Below are 26,562 nucleotides of genomic sequence, written 5' to 3'. Positions count from 1 at the left end.
GGCTATAAATGCTGACAGTGCTCACCCTGGGGTACATCAAGAACTACTGCCTGACTTTTGTTCATCTCACCTAAACCCATAGATTACGCTGGATTTATAATCTTCTGTGCCCTGACCAACCATTGATTTATACTTCCTGAAATATTACTTCCATAATCATATTTATTTTTGCTATTTGTGGAACATAAGTCTTATTTATATTGTTCATTTTTTTCCTATGCCAAATACCTAACTTGTAAAAATCTAATTGCAGCATGATGTACATTCAGAAGTGTATACCTATTGTAAAGGGACAAATAGTTGATGTGAACTCACCACAGCAGTATAGGAAGGGCAGATCCCTCAGTTTTTTGTGCTCACAAGTGACTGCCTTCACCTTCTCCCTCCAGGTGATGAATGACTAGCCTAACAGCAGTTATTGACTTTATGAAGTCTTACATGCAACATGTTCTCACATAAATACATGAAATAATTCAACATGAAAAAAATCAACATTTGATATGGCTTCTTTTACTCACTACTATTGTTGAGACTGACCCATATTTTACACAGACTGGTATTTAAACTATAGGTTATTCCATTGTGGAAAGTGGTTCAATACAACATATATGAGTTCCATCATTAATGGCATGTTTCGAGTCTCGTTTCTTTTATTGAAACATGAAAACTGTTTATATTTCTGGGGAAGTGTGATATTTGATATATGTCCAAACTGTATAGTGGACAAACAAAGATAATTTAGCATATGTATCATTTTAAACTCTATTTCCTAGATATCTACTCATCTTTTAAATTATTTGTTTTCATTTAAATTTTTTAAATATATTACTAACTTTAATCCTCATCACAATTTTATAAAGCACATTAATTTAATGTTACAAAGGAAGAGGTGAGCCAGAGAGATTAAACAAGTTGCCCAAGACCATGTAACAATCATTTGACTAGAAATAGAATTGAAAAAGAACTGTCTGACTCCCCCCATCCAAAGTTGAAGTAGATAAGTCCATCAACATGTAAAAAAAAATTTAAAAATCCAGTGTAGGGCATAAAAAAGACTACACAAAACTAGCAACTTTTATAATTTTGAAAACATATTCCACTTCTGTTCTGGGAAAATGTTCATTGATAATTCCTGGTAAGTCACTGATAAGAGGGGTTCTCTAGTTCTCTGGATATTTACTCAAGTTGTTTCCATGATTCCAACATCAAAATGGACTGTTGCTGAGTGTGGGGAAAAGGCATTGGGAGAGTCAGAGGACAGAAAGAACTGCTGGGAAATAGTGTTTTCTGGATATGACAGGGAATTTGTACCCATGAACTTTCAATGGTATGATTGTCTAAACACAGCCTGTAGGAGACCACACAAGCCAATACCACAGCATAGATGTGAGAAAGGCAAGACAGGCTCCCCTAACCCAGCTGAGGAGCTACAGCTCGTCTATAGCTACTGAAAATTAAAGCCTGTTTTCTTTAGAACAACCCCCTGATAGGTAGGTAGCTTATGCAAAAATGATTAGCTCTATACTCATGTGAATATGGACCACACCAATTGCATTTATCATATATGTGTGTGTGTGTGTGTGTATATACATAAAAATATATGAGACATGTCATATATTATATATATATATATATCATATTTTAATATATGTTATTGTGGACATATATATTACATGAGAAGAACACATGGAGTTTAGAGACAGATGTAGATAGGTGGAGACATGACAAGAGGAGTTCTTAAATAACCATGTAGAATTTTCTTTAAAGGCAAAGACTCTCCAAATGCTGTGATTCCAGTCACCAAAAAGCAGAAAAAGTCACAAAAAGTTGACTCCTTCCTACCAGAAAGAAATCACCAGTTCTTGAAAATTTGGCTAAAAAAATACCCTTGGCTTGTATATGATGAGCAACTAAACCTTATGTTCTGTGTCCTGTGTCGTAAGCACGGAGTAACGTCAGGGGGAAGTACAGTAAGTTTCCTCTATGGCACGGACAACTTCAGGGCTGAATTTCTCAGTGCGCATCACCTCAGTGAAGCCCATGCCAAGGCGTCACTGATGGAAGTGACCAGTGGTTCTCCAGTGAACAGAGCTGCCACTGAGCTGACTGTAAGGACTATGAGCAAAGTGACCCTGGCGAGAGTGGAGAACTTATTTAGATCATGCCACGCCCTAGTCAAGACCGGACATCCCCTCAAAGATTTTATCTGGATGTGTAAATTGGATGATATGAAGGGTGTTGATATTGGCCCAGTCTTCAGAACTAAAAAATCAGCAAGAATATTTACATATTTCATTGCTGAAGTGGAGAGGAAAAATCTAAGAGAAAACCTAGAAAAGAGTAACTTTTTCTCTGTCATCACTGATGGAATTGTAGACAGTCTAGGCAAGGAAGCCAAAATGGTCTATGTTCAATTTGCACATGCAGGAAAAGTGCAATGTCAGATTGTTGGGTTGCAGCCAGTAGAACCAAAGGACTCTTTGGCAATAAAAAATGCTATTGAGAAAACTCTAGAGACAAATCTTCATCTTAAGCTGTCAAGCCAAGACTGGGCGAAGAAGTTGGTTGGTTTTGGAAGTGATGATTCCCCTGGAATAGAGGGGAAGAACAGAGTGGCCCTGCTTTTGAGAGAAATACAGCCATGTGTGCAAAGTATGTATTGCTTCGCACATCATCTAGAACTGTCCTACAAATCGATGTTCCAGAGTGTCCCTCTCTACAATGACCTTGAAGCACTCCTCACCAGTATTTACCATTTCTATCACAACTCTCCTCTCTTCAAGAGTTCTCTGATAACTGCCTTCAGGGGCCTCCACCTCCAACCTGTGATGCCTTCTCAAATAGGAGGGAGACGGTGGCTTCGTGGACTACAAGCATCCCTCCAGAACTTTCTCAAGGGATACCCAGCAATTGTTCAGCAACTGCATTCAGTAAGTAATTTTGAAGTATGTTTTCCAGAATGTCAAGAAAAAAAATTACTGAATTCTTTTGAAGATTTTTGACACAGAGAACTACCTACCATATCATTCCCAACTTGTGTTACAGGTAGGTAAAGGCCAAAATGATACCAGTGAACAGAATGCCAACAGTCTTCTAGATCTCGTTCTCCAAGCGGATATCATCAGATTTGCTCATTTCTTGACAGACATCATTAGTATCCTTAGCCTTCTGTCCCACACCAGTAGGAACAGAAATTCTTCAATTGCAGATGTATTTGCTTCCTTGGAGTCAACCCTGGAAATGCTCCAGATATATCAATCAAGGTGACAGGTTGCGGACTTCTAAGGGTCTGTCTGTCAAGGTAGATGATCTGACTTGGGGAATTGTTTTCCAGGTATGCTTTCATGTAACTCTTTACTTGGATGATCTTCTCCCAGACCAGGGCCAAAAGAACGCAGGGTGGATTCAGCCACACACTTTCACGGTAACTGCCTCAGGGGGGAAGCAAACATTTCTTCCGTGAGAAAGGTGGTTTTAACACATCTTATCGAGAGATTGCGAGGCTGTTTTAGAGATGCCAGCCTTGATGTGGTGAGAGCAACTGTGATTGGAAGCTTTAGACTGTGGCCTACAAAGATAAATCAAGGTAACCTATAGGCGCCAATAAGCCAGTGCCTTTTGATTGCTGTGAATTTATTTTAGCTATGTGACATTTTTGTTTATGTGTATGGGTTGCAGAATTTGGAGTCAAAGAGATATCCATCCTGATTTCATATTATGAACCAGTTCTCAAAGCTGCCAATGTGAAAACGGATGAGGTAGATACCGAGTGGAGCATGTTAAAATTAGAATTATATGGCAGGTCAGTATGAGAGTGAACTGAATTGATTGGCATGCATCCGCACCTGCGTACAAGTTAGGTTGCTCAATCTTTCATGTCCTTCATCTTCCCTGCTAGATTTCAGAACATTCGAAAGCTGACCTGGGATTTTGTAAACTCCATTTATTCCCATAAATATCCAAGTGTCCTGATGCTTGTTGACTTGGTGCTGGCCCTCCCTGCAAGCTCAGCAGAGCCAGAACGTGGGTGTAGTCAGAGGAAACGCATGGATGAGAGAATCAAGCCTGAAACCATGACAGACATCCTAACCGTTCAGCTAAACTCTCCAGACATTAGAAGTTTTGACCCTAGGAAAGCTATCCATTTATGGAACATGCAGACGCAATTGCCGATGGCTCACAGGGGATCTAATCTTGACAGTTCATCAGACTCAGAAAGCCAAGATGAAAGTGATGAGCAGTGCGACTTGTGTTGACTTTGTTACTCATCACAGCAAAAATCAATAACTCAAAAAAAAAAAAAAAAAGTTAAAGGCGCAGCCAGTCTTTGCCTCAAACACAAAAGACATTTGGCATTTTCCATACATACAAAGAGACACAAAGCAAAAAGAAGAAGAAGAAAAAGAAGAAAAGAAAAACAGGCTCATTCTCCTGTAATTCTCTAAACCTGCTTCCGTGCTTAATGCTTTTGCTTCAATACTTCAGTGGAAGCTGCTGCTTCTGGGAACTATTTCAATGCCAGCTTTCGGTGTGTTTTCTCTAAGAGTGAGCACACTGGTGACTGTAGTTATCTAGAGTTGCTATACAACCAACTCTTGTTCCTGAACAACTCATAATTCTAATTGCAGTGAGTATCTAACAGTGCCAAACTGATAGAATTTTCTTTTTAAAAAATTAATCTTTGAACAGACTTTGTCATTGAAACTGCCATCCTGTGGAATCTGAAAGTCATATGCTTAAATACCTTGGACATTGAATAACAAGGTCAAATATTAAAATGATTCCCCCGTTTCACACTAAGGTGACCATATAAATAATTCCTACGTAAACTGAAAGTACCGTTTTGCATCAGTTTGCTTCCTAATGTAGCCGTTAGAGACAAGACAAACATACCTTACAAATATCTCAATTTGTAAGTGCTTTGTTACTCTTTGCAGTTTTAATAGATTTTGTTTGTGATCCCATCTTGAATAAAATAACTGATTTACTTCTAATATCTGAAACCCAGTGTGGCATTATTTAAACCTTTATTTACAGGGACATTTTTACCCATGAAATTGTTCACCCTCACTAATACCAAATACTTCAGTAAAATTAAAACAACATAAAGTTCATCACGGAATTACCTGTGGATGGCTAATTATTTCAAAAGAATAAGGGTGGACACTTGCTACTCATAACACTACCTTACAAACCCGGAATTGTGCATGTGGTTTGAACCACTGACATTTTTAAAGGGAGAGCTGCATTTCTCTGGAGATTAGAAAAAACAATAAGGTTCATGTGGACTCTCAGACACAGGAAAAACTCAGATATAAGTGGAAACATTAGGATGCTGTGTCTAATCTAAAGAACAACTGCAAAAAAGAATGACTCTCTACGGCACACCTCCCAGATACGTGGATATATATAACTGGTCTCCCATAATTCTAAAAGGTACCACTGCTGGCTTTTTGTTTGTTCGTTGTTTTTTTTTCTTTTTTAATTTTTTTGTTTTGTTTCTCTCTTTCTAGTGCATGTGCATGCAGTTTGGAATAAGAATCTAAGTAGATGTGTCTCTTAGATATGTTAAAATATATTAGTGTACAATAGCAAGGCAGAGGGAAATACAGTGCCATTATATGGCTAACTGTCACCGTCAATGTCATTGACTTGGCCATCCAAGTCTCCCTACAGTTACAAAAGCAAGCCATCACCAACTGGAGGACAATCTGGGGAGAAGGTGCTACCTATGTTATGGCTGTCATCTTGCAGGTCTGGAATTGAAATATGAAATGTTTTGCTCATGTGTCCAATTGGATACAATAAAATTTAGTGATGCTTTTAAATTTTTTAACCTGTTTGAAACAAATATCAAAGGTTTTTGTTGTTGTTGTTATTGTTGTTGTTGTTGTTTTCAGTACAAGATTTCTCAGTGTAAAAGTCCTGGCTGTCCTGGAACTCATCCTGTGGACCAGGCTAGCCTCAAACTCAGAGATCCTCCTGACTCTGCCTCCTGAGTACTGAGATTAAAGGTGTGCACCACCACCATCATGCTGCCATAAAATTTTAACCTAAGAATTATGCAATTTTAATATTTGCTCAATTAGAAATGACTGTTATTTTTTTTCCTGGACCAAAGAAAGAGGACATTTTACAGAGATAACAAAAAGAACATCAAGAATTTTTATTTTATTTTATTTTACTTTATTTTATTTTATTTTATTTTATTTTATTTTATGTTTCTAAGGTAGCTTCTTTCTCTCTAGAGAAACACAAGACCAAGTAAGTAAGAGAGTTACTAGGCATTATTTCTGTTTTAGCAGAATAAACTGTAATTCCAGTAAAAATGGTAATAAATAAATAAATAAATAACTGTTTCACTGTGTTGTAGGCATAATCGGAAATAAAGCCTTCAGTGACATTCTGCTTGATTTGATTACCCTAAACCTTGGAACCAATAACTTCCCTAGCAGCTGGATGCACCTCAGCCAACTGGACGTAAGTTTCTGTTCTGTTTGGCATCTAAAAGGCCTTAATGCAGGTCTTACTTGATGAATCAATAGTTCTAAGGCAACCAGTTTGCAGCATTAGCAAGAAACCAATGACATTTAAATGAGTGAATGATGTCGGAAGTAAGCCATGCTATTGATGACTAACATTTAACCATTTCAGACACTGGGAGATGCAACCCAATTACAAGTGGTTTACAAATACCTTAACAAGGAACAGAAGCTGAGTTTTGAGAGTGCTTGGTTTTCATCATATTTTCATTGTCAAGACCCTAGGAAGTTTAATGTTTATATTGCACTACCCTGTTAATATGTTACTTCCCCAGACTTTAACCTTCCACTGGTTAAAAGACACCAGGCTAACTGACCTTAGTGAATTAGATGAGCAGGGTACACAAAAATCACAAATGTCAAAACAGTTGCCTGGTGTGGCTCCGTTGTTAGAATAGAAAACGAAAGTAAACCCAAGTCAGAACTGGCTCTGGCTGCCAAGGTGAAATCCCTCTTCCCTTGGCACCAAGCTCTGAAAGCCTAAGTGGGAGTAGCTTCAAGTTAGTTGGCCAAACTTCCCAGTGAGAGCCCCTATGTTCTTCCAGTTGCAGGAGATCACATCTTTATTAACAGTCAACACAGAGTTCGTGGACTGGAGGAAGTTCTTGATGGTCACAGCCATGCCGTGGCCCATGGCCCTGGAGGATGAGCTTCTGGACACCCTGCAGAGGTTTAAGGCCCTGGATGAAGCACAGACAGGCACCATCACCTACGAACAGTATAAGCAGGTAGACCAGTTCTCTTAACAAGTACCCAGCTCACTGCTGACACATCACATTTCTGGCCACTCTCGTGCTCCTAAGAAGCTCATACATAGGCAGCACAGACAGAATCAAAGTCCAGGACAGAAGTTTGGCTTCCATACCCAGGCAAAGCATTAGGAAAAAAATATTAAAGTAAAAAATTTCCTGCAGAACTAAGGGTCCCTAATAAAGTCACAAAAATCTTCATTATTTTTCTCCTGAGTTCTCAGCTAGTAATTATTCCTGTGGCTATATATTAAAACCACATGCAGGGCTTTAAATGATCCACTGCCAGGCACCCTATACTCCCAAGGAATGGGAAGGGCAGGAATGAAGAACTTGGTGGCCTTGGATGCTTCTGTTTTGCTCCTTTGGAATTGGGTTAGTGGATGGTGCGACTTGTTTTAACTGAATGAGCTTAAAATGTACATGAATATTTAAGGCAGAAAGGGTCTAACTGCTATCCACAGGAATTCTGAATATTGGAACGTGCATGAAGGAGCTCATCTAAGAAAAGTGATGGTAATCCAGAACATAATACCTGCTCATTGGAATTGGTTGGCAGAGTGTCACTGGAGGCCTGTTGTACAACAGGATTGGGGAATTTTGAATACAGAAGCTAGACTCCAAATAAAGAAATTAATTGGTCAATAGGATTATAGATAGATAGATAGATAGATAGATAGATAGATAGATAGATAGATAGATAGATAGATAGATAGATAGATAGATATTCTAGTCATCCGGTCAGGTATATGAGCATTTAATACATTTGTCCAGAATTTGAATGTTAGGATTAGTGTTATAATTCTCTAACTGACAAGGGTGCCTAGATTACTTGTCTCATCTCTACTGACTGAATGTGCCTTGTTCACCCTTCCACATCACTACAACTACAGAGGAGGGGATCACTTAGAATAGGGCTCAGACTTAGAAGCAGGGAGATGACCTGTAGCAATTTATCTCCCAAGTGTTTCATCACTGAAAGCTGACAGATCTTCCTGTCTTGCCTTGTTTATAATTAGTAGCTGACATCCTTTTGATTAGTTAGCCTAGAGCTTCCTGTGCTCACACACAAATGAAGCAACACGTGGATCCTAATGAGTTTCTCTATGGCTGATCAGGATGCTAGTTTGGCTAATTGAGCTCTGATGTATGCACTTGTCAAACAGTGGGTTAAGAATATTAGCACTGCTTACAATTTGCTATGACGACTTCATTTGAACCTGAGAACAGCAGAACAGAATATATGCTGAGTTCTGCTCTGTGTGGCTTAAGATGTTTAAGAAGTGGGCAACTGAACAAACCTTAAAGTTGTTGATTGACACAAAGTATCACATTGAACGTCTTTTACAAACAACAGAACAAATGTTGCTGGCAGCATTTCCAAAAATGCCAATCCCAAACAAGAGCCATTTATCAAAAGCAGGACTTTCTTGCAGAATGATAGACCAAATGCACTTAGGAGAACACAAGTCCTTACATGATCACTGTCTGTGTTCTGGGAATAGCTGATCATTTTCCTTTACTTCCTACTCCCAGATGCCCTAGGACACTGACACTACTGCATGCCTTTTTCAGATTTCCAACCCTTGATGGCTCACAAATACATACATACATACATACATACATACATACATACATACATACATACAAGCAAATGGGGAAAAATAAAAACCATTTCTAGAAGATTTTATATGATCTATTGAACATGTCACATTAGAGCAGTAATGCAACATAACTTTGGTGCTGAAATAGAGATTTCTGGGAAGAAGGAGATGTCTACTCTGTCTTCTGTTGTTCTGTCCCTCCCCTTTTACCAATTGCAAGTTCACAACAGCCATCTAGAAGTATGCTGATTACTGCCACTCCTAAGTTGTTCACAATCTATTCTGTGGCTAAGTAATGACCATAAAGTCTTTGTCTTCGCCTTCTGGTCCTGATGTCACTCTCACAAGCTGTCCTCTGTAGAGGTATTCTCAGACTATGGAATTGTATAATGTAGAGACATTCGGCATGTAGAACTATATACCTTTGAAGCATCAGCTAACTCATCATTTACCTGTAAGAACTCATGGTCACCATAAGTGCAATCATTCAGATGTTCAAGATCAAAAATAAGCATGGTCCAACTTCTCTAAGGAAACATGAGTAGTCTACAAGTTTTTGGTCGCATTTAGCTTAAGAATGCAAAGAACAGTTTCATGTTTTAAAGAGAAATAATCTATGAATCCAGTGAGGTGATACTCAGTTGAGTGAATGCTACATCTAACTTAAGCACATTACTACATAGCTGTGGACTTAACATTTCACATGAATAACATTTTATGGATGAGATTCTTGAGCTGTTTTGTATAATTTTGCTTGCTATGTCTTCAAGGCCATTGGGACTTCTCCACCAAGTAGCTTGCTAATAATATCACCAAGTATATTTTCCTGTCAGATACAGTATTTTTTTTTCTGTTAGTTGTGGAGTCTCTCCTTTTCACTTTAGAAAAATCCCATGCTTCACTTCTGCTGGAAACCCAGGGCTACCGTTACCATTACTGAAAGTGCTATAATCCTTGGAAGGAAGAAAAGAAAGAAGGAAGCATAGGCCTGAGTCCATGTGGGCAACCTTGTGGATCTTGGTAGTAGATACTGTTAAGGACTTGTTATGACTCTGACAGACAAGCTAGGTATAAAAGCCTTTCTCCCTCTGTCTCTGTCTCTCTGTCTGTCTCTGTCTCTCTGTCTCTCTGCCTCTCTGTCTCTCTGTCTCTGTCTCTCTCTCTCTCTCTCTCTCTCTCTGTGTGTGTGTGTGTGTGTGTATGTGTGTCAAGTGCTTAGCAGTGCATATGGAATCGAAGGTGTGCCAAGGTTTTGCTATAATCCAGTTAGGATGGTACATAAAGGAAAGAGATTAAAGAAGCCTCTGCACAGTAGTGTAATCTAAACCTGGTGTAGAAATAAATATTGACTTCTATGAGTAAAATAAGAGTGTAGAATATCCTTAGTCACAAGGAAAATATTATCTAACAACCAAGATCAGACACTGGATCTGAACAGATAATGATATGACAACCTTGAAGGTCGCAGGAATTTAGTAGGGTCACATAAAAAAATGCTGAAGCAAGTAGGAGGGAGACTGGAAACAAACAAAAAGACCAATTTTGAATTTGCTGAGTGGCCAGTACATGGGAGAGGTCATGTGGCTGTATAGCTAGGTGGTAGCAGTGGACATGGGAAGAAAAAAGAAATGGTGGAAGCATTGCCAAATGGGAATAGCAAGAAATGTCCAGGATATGAGAACTGGCAACTCTGTCACCAACAAACACACAGACCCCTCCAAAGTGTAGCCATCAGGAGCCTAGGCTGCTGTTGTAACTTCCAAGTGTCTTTCACATTCCACACACTAAAGCAGAGCTAACACCTCCATTTGGGGGCTTTTTTCTGTGTAACACGTTCTCGTTTGATGGCACCAACATGTACTTTATCACATATGAAAATCACCATAATAAAATGATGGCATTAAAACAAATGCAAATGCACATGTAATATTTCATCCAGACTCTCCAATGTACACTGTCTTTTGGAGATCACTAGGTAGAAATTAGAGCAATGTTTTAATCTTTGGTTTTAAAAGAAACTGTAATATCTCTGCAGAATATGTTATAGATATACATTATATTTTTTGTGTGTCTGTGTGTATAGGCTGGTCTATGGTTTTCAGGAGATGAAGATATAAAAATTCCAGAAAATCCCCTTGAACCCTTGCCATTCAATCGACAGGAGCATCTTATAGAGGTAATTACTCTTTCTTTTTATTCTTATCATTGATTTTTGAGATGGTTATTGTTCTGTAACTCAGGCGGGTGCCCAGCAAGTTCAGCATCCTGACCAAGCTTGAACCTTTTAGTACTGAGGTTACATGTGGCAGCCATAGTATCAGCGCTGACCATGGATAATATTTTCCGTGCTGTATGGAAATGGTGATTTTCTTTATGTTCTTCTACTTGAGATGTAAAGGTTCCTCTGGTTCCACCCTTGCTTCTTAGAGACTTGGTTGTTTTCTTGACTCTTCATTCAGGGGAGCACTCCTCATAGAGAAAGTCTAGGGGAGGAGGAATGTCAAAATGACCTCTTACCTAGGTGATTACTGGAAGCTTTCATGGACTCTCTTGGATAGCAGGGTTTTTTGTTTTTTGTTTTGTTTTTTCATCTATCTAGTAAGCCATTCTTCCAATTCTAGAATTCTTCAACATTATCCCAGTTTTAAAATAAGATTCTGTCATTTTACAATATTTACTTTGTTCACTTCCTTTGATTTTGTTAAACACAGCAAGATTTGCATGCAATATCCATAAGTACTCATGTTCATAAGTAGCTTGCTGTCCTCAGTATGGCATCAGTAACAGTATTAAGTCTACTGCTATTACCGAGGACACGATAGATATAAAGCCTTAAAATCTGAAGTCACTTTGACTTCTGTATAAATGATTGAATATATGTACACATACATGTATACGCTAATGTAGCCACATTCAGTAATACAGTAGAAAAATCTGAATTTGTGAATTTAGACAACACGCAAATTCTCTCTATATCTATATCATCTATATCGATATCTATATCTGTATCGATATCTATATCATCTCTCTCTCTCTCTATATATATATATATATATATATATCTATATATGCTGTACTTGCATATATATATATTCAATGGTTTGGTTTCCAGTTAATCATTAGCTCAAAACTGCAATGCAAAATTGGACATTACTTCTTCCTAACATTTAAGTAAGCAATCACACAGTTAAATTAAATTCAATTTTTAAGATGTTTTACTTTATTTTTGATATCACAATTATATCACTGTCCCTTTACATTCCTCCCTCTGAACCCTCCCATATACCCCTCTTTGATCTCTTTCAAAATCATACCCTCTTTTTCAATAATCATTGTTATATACATATATGTAAACACAAACATATTTCTAAATATAATTTACTCATTCTGCATAATACTACTAATACAAATGTTTTAAGGATTGGCAATGTAATTGGATAATCAGTTGGTGTGCTCTTTCCTGGTTAGCTGTTCCTCCCACTCTCTGTATTCCTTAATGGACTATAGTTCTTTGTGTGAATTTGAAGCTTCATGGTCTTTCCTCCTAAGCATTTCTGCAACATGCTAGCAGGGGAGAGGTCAAAGGAAAAGCCATGTAGTTACCAACAGGGTCTGAGATACATAGTTAGCATTTTGGGGTTAATAATTGTTTGTTAATATTTTTAATCAGAGACAAGGAAATTGAGATAACTTGTACCATAAAGTATTTCTTTCTTTGAAACAAAGGTATCAATTTATAGAGCTGGCTGACCTGGAACTCAATATGTAGAAGAGGGTAGCCTTGAACTCACATCTGCCTGCCTCTTTATCTTGAGTACTAAGATTCAAGGCATGTGCCCCCACACTTGGCTTTCATATACAGCTCTTGGAAGGTGGTTTCCATGTGACTTCATACACACACTGTCTAACAATATGAACAGCCTCCTCAATATTTGGGAAGACAACTGCTGCCTGGTGATCATATCACATGAAAAATATGTCAATCCAGGGCAGGGTTTGTAGCTGTTTCTTCAGCAGTAGAACAAGAAAATGACTTTAAGTACATAGAAAGGTCTGCCTCTAACCTGCTGGTATAAAATTATATGGAGGAAAAGAAACAGTCTCTGGATTCTGAGAAAGAGACATGCACATGAGCAAAGATGGCTAGCAGGGTAGGTGAGTACACGCATGTACACATGCTATGTTCTGCCCAAGGACAGAAAAGGTAAACAGAATACTATGTTCACATACACACACACACACACACACACACAGACACAGACACAGACACACACACACACACACACACACACACACACACACACACACACACACACAGACAGACACACACACACACACACACACACACAGACAGACACACACACACACACACACTTAGAGATTTCAGCACCACTCTGAACATTTTAGTGTTTGTAAAATGCAACTGTCCACTTCATGCTGTTCCCAAATGGTGAGGTTCCACAATATTACTCAGACACTCTGTACTATGAGATTTTGTTGTTTGTTTTGTTTTCTTTAAGTCATGTTTTACTCATTGACCATTTCATATATATCTGTAATGTGTATTCATCCTTTCAGATCTTATTATCCTGTCTCATCTTCCTCCCTTCTCCTTACTGAAACCCTTTGTCTTCCCAACAAGTCACTCTCTCCCCTCTAGTTTGTATGCCCTCTTCCAATACATGACGCACTGAATTTACAAAGGATTGGCTGAACACATCCTGGAGCATGGGCGATTTACATAATTATACCACTGAGGAGTCTGTCACACATCCCTTGTCACCACTAAGTGATTAACTGCTAATAAGCCCCTAAGAGAGGAGAAGGGACTCATCAGACCTTCCTCCTTCCTTCTATGGCGCAAAGGTGCCTGCCCAATCTTATGCAGACAACCACAGCTGCAATGAGTTCAGGAGCACGACAACCATGTCCAGCAGTCACTGCTCTATAGCAAAGTTAGCTCCTCAAGAGCTGGTATCCTCTTATTAATTGTATTTTAAATACTTTAAAAATCCAAACTAGTGCATTATGGTACTCAATAAGCATTTGCCAAAAGATCAAAGCAATGGATTTGTCTTCATTTCTGTGTCATGTAGCAACGACCACAGAATTAGTGACCTGGTGTGCTGCCCAATTACCATCTCACACTTCTGTAAATCCAGGTATGGCTTACCTGGTGTCTCTGCCTCCTCATTGCCAAAGTGAACCCATTCTTATCTGAAGTTACATATTTTGTGTGTGTGTGTGTGACAGTTCTTCTTTAGGCTGTTTGCGGACTGTGAGAAGGAGCCACCTCAGCTTGACTACACTCAGATGCTGCTGTATTTTGCGTGCCACCCAGACACTTTGGAAGGAGTCTACAGGGCCCTCAGTGTGGCTGTGGGAACTCACATCTTCCGCCAGGTTGAAACTCCGATGCTGATGGCAGAAAAGGTAACTACATGGCACAAACGTGACAACTTTGGCGAGAAAGCCAAGGAGTAGAAATTTACAACAGTAGGGACTCACTTCTTTTCTTCATCTTATTTTTCTGGGTCTTCAACACCATGCTTTACATATAATAGGACTTACAGTAAACCTTCTTCAATTGCACTAAAGTCAGGGAACTCAAAACACTACTGTAGTAAAATTAACATCTGTTCAAAGTCTCTCGATAGGATTGAACTTTGCTTGAAAAGCAGCAGACTGGATTGGGTTTTGCAAGAAGTACTGATTACAAGAAACAAGCAGGAAGTGGATTGTTAACCTGATACACATTTTAGAGTATGCAAAGAATGTGCCTGAAGCAAGCTCAGACCTCGGCCACTACCCACAGAAATATGTATGACTTTTGACCTTATTTGAGTCCTGAAATCACAGCACTTACATCATTTTCCTCAAAGGGCACAGAAACTTTCTAAGCAATTTGGAAGCCATGACACATTTCCCTGGTGATTCCCAGGTGATGGATATTCCCTTGTGTTTTCAGATGGAAAGGCCTCCTGTGGGGTACAAAGTGACCTGGTTCCCTGGTGTGCATTTACACTATTTCTGGCTTTTGATTGCCAATCTCTTCTCCCAAGGGCGAAATCCTGATGGTGATTCTTTCTGTGCTCTTTGTGGGCATTGTGGGAGGGACTGATATCCATACCCTCAGTATCCCAGCCTCATTTATTTCCCTTTTGCATGTATTTGCGAAAGAAGAGATAATCGGGAAGAAATGGGAGAGTCCCTTGCCAGCATTCACTTGTGGGAAGAGATAAGCTGTATTAGATTTGCGCATGAAGTTTAACCATAAGCACCAGGCCAGGGTGAGGGCCGACTGGTGCCCAATAAGCTGGCATGGGGCTTTTCAAATACTTATATCACAGCAAATGTGCAAGCAAGGAGTGTTGATATTTTCCACACGAGAACGCCACTTTAGAATTTTTCTATGTAAGTAACTTAAGTACAGCCAGCTATCCTGAGGTAACATCTGTCACTTTCACAGTGATGTCTCTATATCCCCACATAGATTATGTGTCCTTTAAACTAATACTAGATTTATGACTACTTCAAAATTACAGCCTGCCCGAGGACTCAGTGTGATAGCTTCACAGAGAATCTTCCTGATCTCAGATGGTGGCTGTCCTCTCTCTTACCTGTCCCCTGCAATACCAAATTGCTCACATGGCAAAAATACAACTTCTTTGAAGTCATCTTCTACTCTGGACTCAGCAGACTGAAGTCAGGGTGTTGGTGAACAATAGGCACGTGACTCGCTCAGCATCCTCAAATTTAGGGCACGATCTGGGAAGGAGTTTGACAACAGTGCACTGAAATTCTTTAATTTTGCTTAACCTCAGGAATGTGACAGATACAGAGATAAATTTTCTCTTCTGAAAGGAGGCTAATTGGTCAAGGAAATGAGCCATAGGAAATGAGGTGATGGCATACCAAACGGGGAGCTAACACAAATTAAAGATATATATTTTAATTGAAGATATATTTTAATATAGTATGTCCTGTTATGGCTCCTCTCCCCCCTACTCCCCCGAGATTCTCCTCACTGTTCCACCCACACAAAATCACTCGCTTCCTTTCTCACTTTCATTAGTATACAAATGGCCAACTGAAAACATAATTATGGTCTTGCAAACTTTATATGCCTCAGTACAGGGGAACGACAGGGACAAGAAGTGGGAGTGGGTGCGTGGGGGAGTGGGTGGGGGAGCGTGTGGGGGACTTTTGGGATAACATTGGAAATGTAAATGAAAAAATACCCAATAAAATAAATTTTAAAAAGGTAAAATTAAAAAACAGAATAGGAAAAACAAACAAACTGAAAAACTGAAGAAAAAGAACGAAAAAAAGAACGATAAAAACATATATAGATGCAGAGATTCACATCCTCACACATAGAAAGCCCATAAAAACACAAAACTGGACCTCAAAATATATATGCAAAGGGCCTGTAAGGTTTTTTAAAAAATTCCTGACAGTGTATTATATTATATGACAAAAGCTCTCCAAAGATACCATTGAGTTTGTTTTGTGTTGGCCATCTATTCCTGGGCATGGAGTTCCTGGCCTTAAGAGAGTTTTTTATATATAGTGAGACTCTGTTAGCAAAAACTAATTTTTTACATGTGAACAGTTATTAATTGGAGATAGCTTCTGGGTTAAGGATGAGGGCTTGTATCCACCTCCCTTCTCAGCTCTGGAACCCCATTAGGCTGGGCCTTGTCTATCCATTGACTCCTAGGGACAGATTATCTCTATCTGGAGTCTAGGTCAAGTTGTCTCATGTCCTCCAAAGTAGCTGCACATAGCTAATGCTCAGTGTTTGTGAATAGAGCCAAAACAAGAAGAGAGGTGGTGGTGCAAGGAGATAAGGAGAGGAACAAATGATTCTGCCCAGAGAAAGAAAGACCAGTGATAGAGAGGCCATTACCATAGCAACCACTATAGTGGGTAGCACCAAGCCACCTAGAATAGGTAGCCTGTATCCCTGAAGTCCCTGGCCTTCTCACGACGTCATTTTAGCGTCCTCACACAGGAAGTAGCTCCATTTGAGAACTGCTCTTGAGCACTGTTTTAAAACACAAAGACATTGTTCAGAAACCAGGGATGCCTGCAGAGATTGGGGCATGTCTCCCTTTAGCCTTCAGGGACTGTTCAGGCTTAAAATCAACTCTAAGCACTTCAGAAACACAAGAGTTGCCCACCTCACTCATTCCGCAATTATACCCTTCCATTTCTGAGACTTTCCAACTGTGTTCTAGTTTCCTGGGCAACCTCATCCCAGGAGTCTGCAAAGACCTCACTCAGAAATAACATCGCCAGCTAACCTCTATGGACTCTCAAGGCATTCCATCAAACCTTTGCCTTCTGCCTATGTTATTATGAGAACTGGAAGCCCTGTCTTATATTTTGTTCCTCCCTCTGTATCTTTGCTGCCATGTTGCTTTCACTCAATGTGGCTCCAACCTTCTGTGGAAAGCCATTGTTTCTTAGGTAATTTTTTAAAAGCCGGAGGACAAAACCTTTACCAAGAATGTACAAGTTTTAGTGAATGTAATCCTTAAGTAAGTGAAATTTGAGGAAATTGAGGAAATAGCTAATTTTGAAACCCCTGTGGGTTTTCAGGACTCTGATATTAGAGTTTAGTAAATTGTTAGCTTGCATCTCCCACATATTTGAATTCTTATTAAAACCCTCTTTTCAGCATGTTGGAGACCCTGGAGTTCAAAGCATGGACACATCTTGTGTGATGCTTTTGTTCTCAGAACCAACATTATTTTCTATCTTTGGAGATTAGGCCTGAGCTGAATCAGTTACAGAAATGCACAAGCATCATTTCCAGGACACATGTGCCAGCTTTGAGATCAGTCTCTGAGAGCCAGAGCAGTATAATACAGTGCTCAAAGGTGCAACTATTTTCCCTGTTTGAAGGGCATGGATCTCTCTGCTTTGATGCCACAGATAACATTTCCAAAGCACTGGCTTTTCTTCTGGCTACCATCACTGATTTTCTCTCTCTAGTATCTGGTAGAGTGAACCCTTTTCTTGCATATACCTTTTATCCCTTCCAGAACACCAGACCGTTTCTTCATTCCTTCCTCTCTTACCTTAGAGCCATAATGTGTATTCCAAGTCCCAAAGAGCAAAGGCAATAGGAATTAAAAAACAAAACAAAACAGGCTACAACAAAACAACAACAACAAAAAAAAAAACCCTCTGACATCAGAAAGCCAAGGACTCTTTATTCTAAAATGTTACATATTTAAATTGTTACATTTTTGACTAAAAAATGATTCATTCCATTATGCATGTATCTCTTTTAAAGAACTGCCCTGACTATGCAAATAACAACATAAAAACCAGATTTTCCTAACTTTGAAAGTGCCTGCTCACCAGACCAGCCAGGGATTTGCTTACCCACAGGCTCTGTCTTTACACTGTTGCCACAGTGCCCGTGCAGTGTTCCCTATACACAACCATTAATTCCATACCCACTCTGCAAGAAATGTTAGGTCCAAGCTCCATGTAGCAAATGATTTGTGGATTGGCGAGCAACTAAGGGAGCAATCACCAAGATCCCGGGTGAAGAAGCTAACACCTGTTTCCTACTCCGGCCATGTAGCGTTTCATTGTTACAAGTAGAAAATGTATGTTTTAACGAATGTGTAAATATAGTTAATCACTAATGATTCAGCTCTTATAAGCCCCCTTTAAGTTTTTTATTAAATTCCCTACTTAGCAAAAGATATAAACTCTCAGCAAAAGCAAGGTGACCTTCCAAGCTGAATCAGTTGTACCTCATCTCTTCAACACTGACAACAGTCCCTCCATGGGGACACATATCTGCCATAGGCTTAATTTATTATTCTGTCATGTATGACAACTAACAATTAATAAATCAACTGAGTCGGATATTTAATGACATCAACATTCTCCTAAATTATCAGTCCTGCTTTCCTAGTGGCAATGGGAAGTCAGAAGTTTGATGAGACTTTTATGAACTTACTCTATGACTGCATTTTTGTCAGGTTGGATTTTCTTCCAAACCATAATTTTCATAACAGAATTGTGTCCATCACAAAACTATAATTTGTGTCACTATCCTTTTGGAATTATAGGTCATCTATTTTTATTATAACACTGAATTACCTTCTATGTTTGAAACTTTCTGTGTCCATAAGCATTTATTCTGGGTCATTCCTAATCTATACTTATAGAATCAAGAGGCACAATTAGTCTTATGGATTTCAAATAACCTCGGCTGAAGTCAGTTTCAAAAGTATTTGTATTGGGGAGAAGTTATGGTAGATTACTTTATTATATGAATCCTGCCACGCACAGATGCTGGGAGTCATTGGCTCTAACTTACTTCCATATGCCATTGTAGAGGAATTGTATGTGCCTGGTAGAATAGTAAACGTGAGGGTTGGTTGAGATGAAAGGGATGCAACCCCCACGGAGACTTCTGCACTACAAGCTAAACTGCTGTTAGGACTTTGGCACTGATTTTGAGTGTAGCCAGTGCATTTCCTTCTATAAAGTGCTTAATGGGTTTTGCAGTAGGCACTGGCCTTCCTTTACTTGGTCCTTGTGTTCATGACCTTGTGAATGGTTGATAAAGCATCTCCATTGCTCGAAGCATCTCTGTCTGTCTCGTTTTGCCACCCTCTAATCTTACAGACCTCCATCTCCACTGTGAGTCCCATTGAGGAATTCCCTGAGACTGAGGAAAGTAGTGCAAAAGAGGACCGGGAACTGAAGGAGGAGAAAGATGACCAAAAGGAAGAAGAAATTCCCGAAAATGCAAACACTGAAAAGATTTCCATGGAAACACTGCTCAAAGTGTTTGGAGGAGGAAATGAAGTACTGGATGCCAACAGATTTGCCAGCTACCTAAAATCAGAGAATATTTATGCAGAGGTTGGTTAGACTGTTTCCATGGAATTGCTTTTTAAAAGTGCTTTGTATTGGGGAGAAGGTATGGTAGATTACTTTATTATATGAATCCACTTGAAAATAACTTCAAGACCACAAGGAAAATTAACTTTGCTTGTATTCTTCTTTAAAGAATTTCATCAAGACTTTTCAGGACCTGGGTGCCAGGAACCTGGAGCCAATTGCAGTTAATATTCTCTTGAAGCATCCTTACATTCAGGACCTGATTGCAAATTATGTAGACTATAAATTTCCTGTGAGTATAAGTCAAAATCATCCTAATTTGCTTGGTTCCAGCTAAGGGTACACTTGGCATTCCTACTGTGAGCTATTAAGGGAGTGCAAGGTAGACTTGCCCATAACTTCTAGCCTGCAATGCCCAAGGGTAGCACACTAATGCACAGTTGAATGCAATTCTTAATGTTATAGATTTACATCCTTAGTATGTAGTGCTACCTTGGGTCTATAGGAGAGGGCTGTGGGTAGTTTATACATAAAGCTGTTATGTGGACTATTAGCAATATGAATTGTTCTGGGCAAATAACGATGCTTGTCTACAATAGAAAAGTGTAGAGACTAGGACTCATCCTGCTATAAAGAACTAACCAAGACTATAGTCTCCATCCAAGTCCTGGTTTAGTCACTATTTTCAAATCATAGTATATATGCTCAGTGTAGTACATGAGAGTGTATTAGTTTTCTTTCAATTGCGGATGGAGCACCACGATCAAAAGAAACTTGGGGAAGAAAGGATTTATATGGTTTAAAGATTACAGAACATCATCACTGAAACCCAAGTCATAAACTCAAGGTGGGAACCTAGAGGCAGGAACTGAATAGAGCAAATGAAGAAATTACTTACCAATTCATTCCTTGTGGCTCATCTGGCTTGTTCTTTTATACAATCCAAGACCACCTGCCCCAAGGTGGTACCTAGTTGTCCTGTCTATTAAGTGACGATAACATTTTTTTTTCTGTGCATACTTATATCTCCAATAAAATTTTCACAAGGGGGAGGGGGTGGGATAGGGGGTTTCCAGATGGGAAACCAGGAAAGGGGATAACATTTGAAAGGCAAATAAATAAAATATATAACCAAAAATAAATTAAAAAATAGAAAAAGAAACCTTTAAAAAAAGAATGGCAGACAAATGGCATAATGTAAATAAACCAAGTAGAAAACAACAGATATTCAAGCTGTTACTTGTGTGTACTAGAAGCATAGAGGAAATAAGATTCTTGGAAAGTAGAAATGACTGAGGTTTGGGAAGGGAGAGGGAGAAAAGTCTGTATACATTTTCCTACCGGGATGGGGCAATGGAGACATCCTGGGTAGAAAGCAGGCCCGAGCCAATGTATAGAAGCAGGACCACATGGAAGGACAGGATCTTCCTTGAAAGGCTGTCTATAGAGGGTATAGGGTGATTCTATTGGATTAGTGAGATCAATTAATACTGAAAAGAATGAAAGCTGCGTTTTGTGTTGAATTTGAAAAGGCAATTGAGGAATCAATAGGCTTTGAGTATGGGAGCGTGTCATTCTATTAATTTTCTCAACATTTCCATATCACCTAACCATATCGTGTCACTATGTCATTTTTAATATAGTGAGTTCAATACCTGACTGTTTAGATGCCATCTTTCATGCTATGCAAACTGTTCCACGTATAAGGGGAGAGGCCTCACTTGAACTAGTCAAATAATTACTGAATCTCTTGGAATCATGTATAACAGAATTCATTTTCTACTACACAGGATAAGTAAGAGCATAAAGTGACAGGTCAATTATTTCCTTCCTTAATGGAGAGAAAACCTCCTACAAAGCCAGGACAGCTCAACAGCCCTTGACACTAGCCAGAGAAGATTCTGTTCAGGTTCCTGCCTGACAGCAGAAGCCTTGAGATTGGCAGCTTTCAGAGACAGCCTCTGAAGAACAGCAAGATCCACAGGGAAATCCAGAGGCTCCAGAAATCTTCTAAATGATGTGTTTCTCCCATTTTGGGAAGTGTTTGCTTTCCCACGGGGTAGTATCTAGTGATGGTAACATCATGAGAGATTTTTTTGAATAGAAGCTGGGTGGCTCAAAGATAGAGAGGGCTGCCAAGCAGAGAAGATGCAGACACCAAAGCAAGGCTCTCACAGCTTCTCCTTATGCCAGGAGTGTAGCCAGAAGCCAGAGGTACCAAGCCACCAGCCATACAGTATGCCAGGAGATTTTTGACACCTTGATCATCAGAACCTCTTCTGTACCTTTCCACAGTCTTCTTATGTATTCAATTCACTTTCTTCCTGAGAGCCCCTCCTCCCAACCATCCTGCAGTTAACCAGACGCCTAGAGCCAGAGTCACTTAACACACTAGCAACCTAGCTCATTTCTCCGGTAGTGAATCAGTAAGCTATTAGTGAGTTTACTCAGTGGCCAAAGACTTCTCTATGGTAAGTGTGATTCTCCTTGCCCTTCATATCTCCTGCCTGTTGCTGACCTCAGTAATCAAAAAACAGGGTGAGAAGCTATTTGATTCTCACTGATAGGACTATATCAACAAGAGTTGTACCAAAGACCTGGAAAGCCTAAGGAAAGAGCTTTGAGATCTAAAGAGAGGTCTCTTTCCACTAAGACATTTCATTCCTTTTTTTGCTAACCAAAAAAAGAAAGAAAAGTAGGAAAGGGGAAGATGAAATGGGGGAAGAAAGAAGGGGGGAAGAGAGGAAGGAAGGAAGGAGGGGGAAAGTAGAAAGATAATAAACATTGCAGACTTGTCAGGGGCTTCTCGTGCTGATGCTGTAAATCTTTACGCCAGGTATCCATGGACAAGAAAATACATCACATGTTTTTTAAATGAACCTTAACCACAGTGATGTTATTTGAAGATTGTTCGAGATAAGCAGAGCCAAAGCTAGAATGTGGTTTTTCAAGGTTAAGAAGTTGTTTGCTATTATAAACAGTGGGAAAATGAAGGCTGCTGCTTCAGAGTTCTGTGTTTACAAAGTCTGTGTGTACAAGCCACAGAATTTAAAAATACATACTTGAAAAAAAAAAGGAGTACATGAAATGGTTACAACACACCTTAGTTCTGCTCCTGTTTCAAAGTGGACAGGCTTGGTGCTTATGGGAACAAGTCCTAGATTCTTGGAAGTGTGTGATGCTGGGAAATGTGTCCTCCGATTTCACAGCATCCTGTGTTTCACAACAGTACCATGGAGATAACTGTCAGGCCTTCCTTGTGGGGCTTTGGCATGGATAAAATGACTGCACAAGCACCAAATCGCTGAGCTCAGTGCCCGGCAGATAAAAAGCAGATACCACTGCTGATACTGACGCTGTGGTGGATACAGGAACATCAGAACCAGACACGCTCGCAAGTGAGACAGACCATGCGCAGTGGCAGCTCGATGGCCAGACAGATGGCTCAGTTCTCATCTCTCCAGAGAGAGACAAAGGTTTCCCTGGCAGGCAATCACAGTGACCAAGTGTTAAACTGAAATCCCAGGAAGAGTCAGAGGTGAATACGATTGGAAACTCCAGATTTGGTGCTGGAATTTTTTTTTTAATTTTTACAGATTTGCAGTTACATCGTTTACATATTTTTCTACTCCTCTAGACCTTGTACAGAGAAAGTACGTCCAAAAGTATTTTTGAATCATTAAGGAAATGATTTGTGTAAAGGTTACAAAATGAGTGAGAACATCATAACCGGGGAACAAAGTCAATTTCCTATGACAAGTATGTGACTGTGACAAGCATCCGACACTTCCAGTCCTCTCTCCAATCTGCTGACAACAGCCCCCTATTTCATCTTGAATTTTCCAATGCTGGTTGGCATGTATCAAGAGCATGCATGTCACGTTGCCCGTGCTGCGGAGTGCCAGACAATCACAGAATGAGTACCTTAGTTTGCAGATTAACTAAGGTCTACCAACATAGATGCCCATCCTCTAGCATTGCAGCAAGCGGGACCTAGACATCAGTGTAAGCCACTGTGCTTTTCCACGTAGCTCACTCAAGGTTGCCCGCTGTCTTTAAGGAGGTCAATGTTTTGAAGAAATGGGGTCAGTATCAGTCCTGGCAGGAACACATACGCAAACCAACAAGATAGAGAGTGAAGCAGCCTGTGTCTTCACGTGTAAGGCGACCACAATCTGAAAGCTCTGCAGTCATCTCTGGAGCAAAGAAATTTACATTCGCAAAGCATTTTCCTAAACTTTGGGGGAAAATTAAACATTAACATTACCACTATGCAATCTTTGTGCTTTTTGTATATTATAATGTTCATTCTACATATATAAGTTCACATTTATGTTGAAAAATAAACTATGATTTAAGAAATTAAAGTATTGATCTTTCACTTCCTTAGTTAGAGTCACACCAAGGTATTTTATATTATTTGTGACTATTGTGAAGGGTGTTGTTTCCCTAATTTCTTTCTCAGCCTGTTTATCCTTTGTGTAGAGAAAGGCCATTGACTTGTTTGAGTTGATTTTATATCCAGCTACTTCACTCAAGAAGGACAAAGACCAAAGTGTCTTTGCCCCTTCTTAGAATTGGGAACAAAACACCCATGGAAGGAGTTACAGAGACAAAGTTTGGAGCTGAGACGAAAAGATGGACCATGTAGAGACTGCCACACCCGGGAATCCATCCCATAATTAGCCTCCAAATGCTGACACCATTGCATATGCCAGCATGATTTTGCTGAAAGGACCCTGATATAGCAGTCTCTTGTGAGGCTATGCCGGGGCCTAGCAAACACAGAAGTGGATGCTCACAGTCAGCTATTGGATGGAACACAGGGCCCCCAATGGAGGAGCTAGAGAAAGTACCCAAGGAGCTAAAGGGGTCTGCAACCCTATAGGTGGAACAACAATATGAACTAACCAGTACCCCCCCCCCCCCCGGAGCTCATGTCTCTAGCTGCATATGTAGCAGAAGATGGCCTAGTTGGCCATCATTGGGAAGAGAGGCCCCTTGGTCTTGCAAACTTTATATGCCTCAGTACAGGGGAATGCCAGGGCCAAGAAGTGGAATTGGGTGGGTAGGGCAGTGGAGGGGTATGGGGGACTTTTGGGATAGCATTTGAAATGTAAATGAAGAAAGTACCTAATAAAATAAAATAATAAAAAATAGAAATTAAAGTATTTTAACATTACCATCTCTGATAGTAAGAAAAAATATAAAGAAATGGGAAAAATCCCAGGGGGAAAATCTACTGCTCAAAATTTCTACATTTAAATTTCTATGTAGATGTTATTAACTTGGCATTATATTTTTCTTTAATAGAGTGTGAATACTGTCTTATTCATTTATAGAAAAATAATCTTTTGGTTTACACACTATATGACAGAGTTAAGTAATTGCTTTTACAAATATTACTTAACATGACAACTCCATTTACAGGACTAGAAAGGAGAATTTCTAATACCCTTAGCTATCATTACAAGGATAGAACTTGGGGTTTCAGAATGGAATTCACACTAAGTGAGAAAGATTTTTTTCTCAGAGAAAACAAAAGAAAAGACTAAAGGAAACTGCAACTGTTTAATAACTGCCACATCTATGATGCCCATCAGTCATAATTTCTTTATTTTTATATGTAACTTCTCTTTGATTTTTCTCTCTTAGGACATTAAAATGATTCTTCAAAGGAGTGAGCATGCACAAGGCAGTGATGGAGAAAGGTCACCCTCAAGACTTACAGACGAAAAGAAGTGAAGGCTGTGGTTTTGGTTTTTTTTGGGTTTTTATTTGTTGTTGTTGAATAAATGTTCATAATCAAATTGACCATGGAGTTTGTTGTGTGCATTGTTGTGATGGGTGTAGGTGTGACTACTTCTCAGTTGATGATAAGCTCTTAAACAGAAACCTCAATTTAGAGAACATTTTAGCCATAAAATGATGAGAGAGAGAGAGAGACAGAGAGAGAGAGAGAGAGAGGGAGGGAGGGAGGGAGGGAGGGAAGGAGGGAAGGAGAGAGAGAGAGAGAGAGAGAGAAAGAGGGAGGGAGGGAGGGAGAGAGAGAGAGAGACCTTAAAGACAAAAAGATGAATTTTTAAGTGATCCTGGAAATAGAAATTACCAGAAACAATACACTCGAAGTAAAGCATGAAGTCTCCCTATAGGAGGTATCTACATTAGGGGATGTGTTGAAAGTCCCACCAAAGCTCCATATATCAGAGAGAACATTTCTTCCATCTTACAGTTCTTACTTCATGGATTGTAAACTTTGAACAATCATCTTAGTAGCCAAGAAGAAAGGTGCATCCCTGAGTTGCTAGACCAGTCACACTTTTAACTATTTGCATTTGTGTCTAACTGAATGCAAGATTTCCCCTCATAGACAGCTACACTGTTTACGTGATTAACCAGAAACTAAATTCAATTATCATAATTGTCATCTCAAGGAAATGTCATAAAAAAATGAGCAACGACGATCCTGGGCTGCTGAGCTTCAGTGATGGCCTCCTCCCTGGTTCCCTCCTGTGGCTGTTCTCTGAATTTCTTAGTGGGTCCTACTCTGCTCATACAGCATGTATTTCTGAAGGTCCTAGGAATAAGTCATCTATGCACAGCCGATTTCTGGATGCTTCTTCCACTTCCATAAAATTTACAGGTTTTGTGAAAGCTTACAGGTCCTCACATCTAGCTGTGTCCACTTCAAGGAACAATCTCTTCCTCTTCAATAAAGAATCAGATCTTAGAACAGCTGTCCAGGCAACTGTCCTTAGGAGGTCATTACCATAGGTCCTTAGGAGG

The 26,562-nt window shown here is 39.5% G+C and overlaps 1 protein-coding gene across 3 annotated transcripts in view; it reads left to right on the top strand.

Annotated features, from left to right (window-relative positions):
- Positions 1-25,590, top strand: part of Spef2 (sperm flagellar 2) — a 170,676-nt gene extending 145,086 nt beyond the window's left edge. For 2 of the 3 annotated variants that reach the window (XM_017316668.1, XM_017316667.1), the window contains 5 exons: positions 1,768-2,930; positions 3,046-3,263; positions 3,378-3,586; positions 3,679-3,802; positions 3,899-4,994. In XM_017316668.1, coding sequence (XP_017172157.1) covers positions 1,768-2,930; positions 3,046-3,263; positions 3,378-3,586; positions 3,679-3,802; positions 3,899-4,256 — 2,072 coding nt within the window. In that variant the 3' untranslated portion in view covers positions 4,257-4,994. Of the gene's footprint in view, positions 1-1,767; positions 2,931-3,045; positions 3,264-3,377; positions 3,587-3,678; positions 3,803-3,898; positions 4,995-6,373; positions 6,481-7,087; positions 7,271-10,978; positions 11,072-14,148; positions 14,329-19,557; positions 19,798-19,945; positions 20,069-25,431 lie in introns of those variants that run through there. The other variant, NM_001305042.1, reaches the window with a different exon arrangement.
- Positions 25,591-26,562: the final 972 nt, after the last annotated feature.

This window comes from Mus musculus, chromosome 15, assembly GCF_000001635.26.
Source record: "Mus musculus strain C57BL/6J chromosome 15, GRCm38.p6 C57BL/6J".
Taxonomy (NCBI): Eukaryota; Metazoa; Chordata; class Mammalia; order Rodentia; family Muridae; genus Mus; species Mus musculus.
The sequence above is the reverse complement of the archived record's forward strand: the minus strand, read 5'-3'. Positions and strand labels throughout refer to the sequence as shown.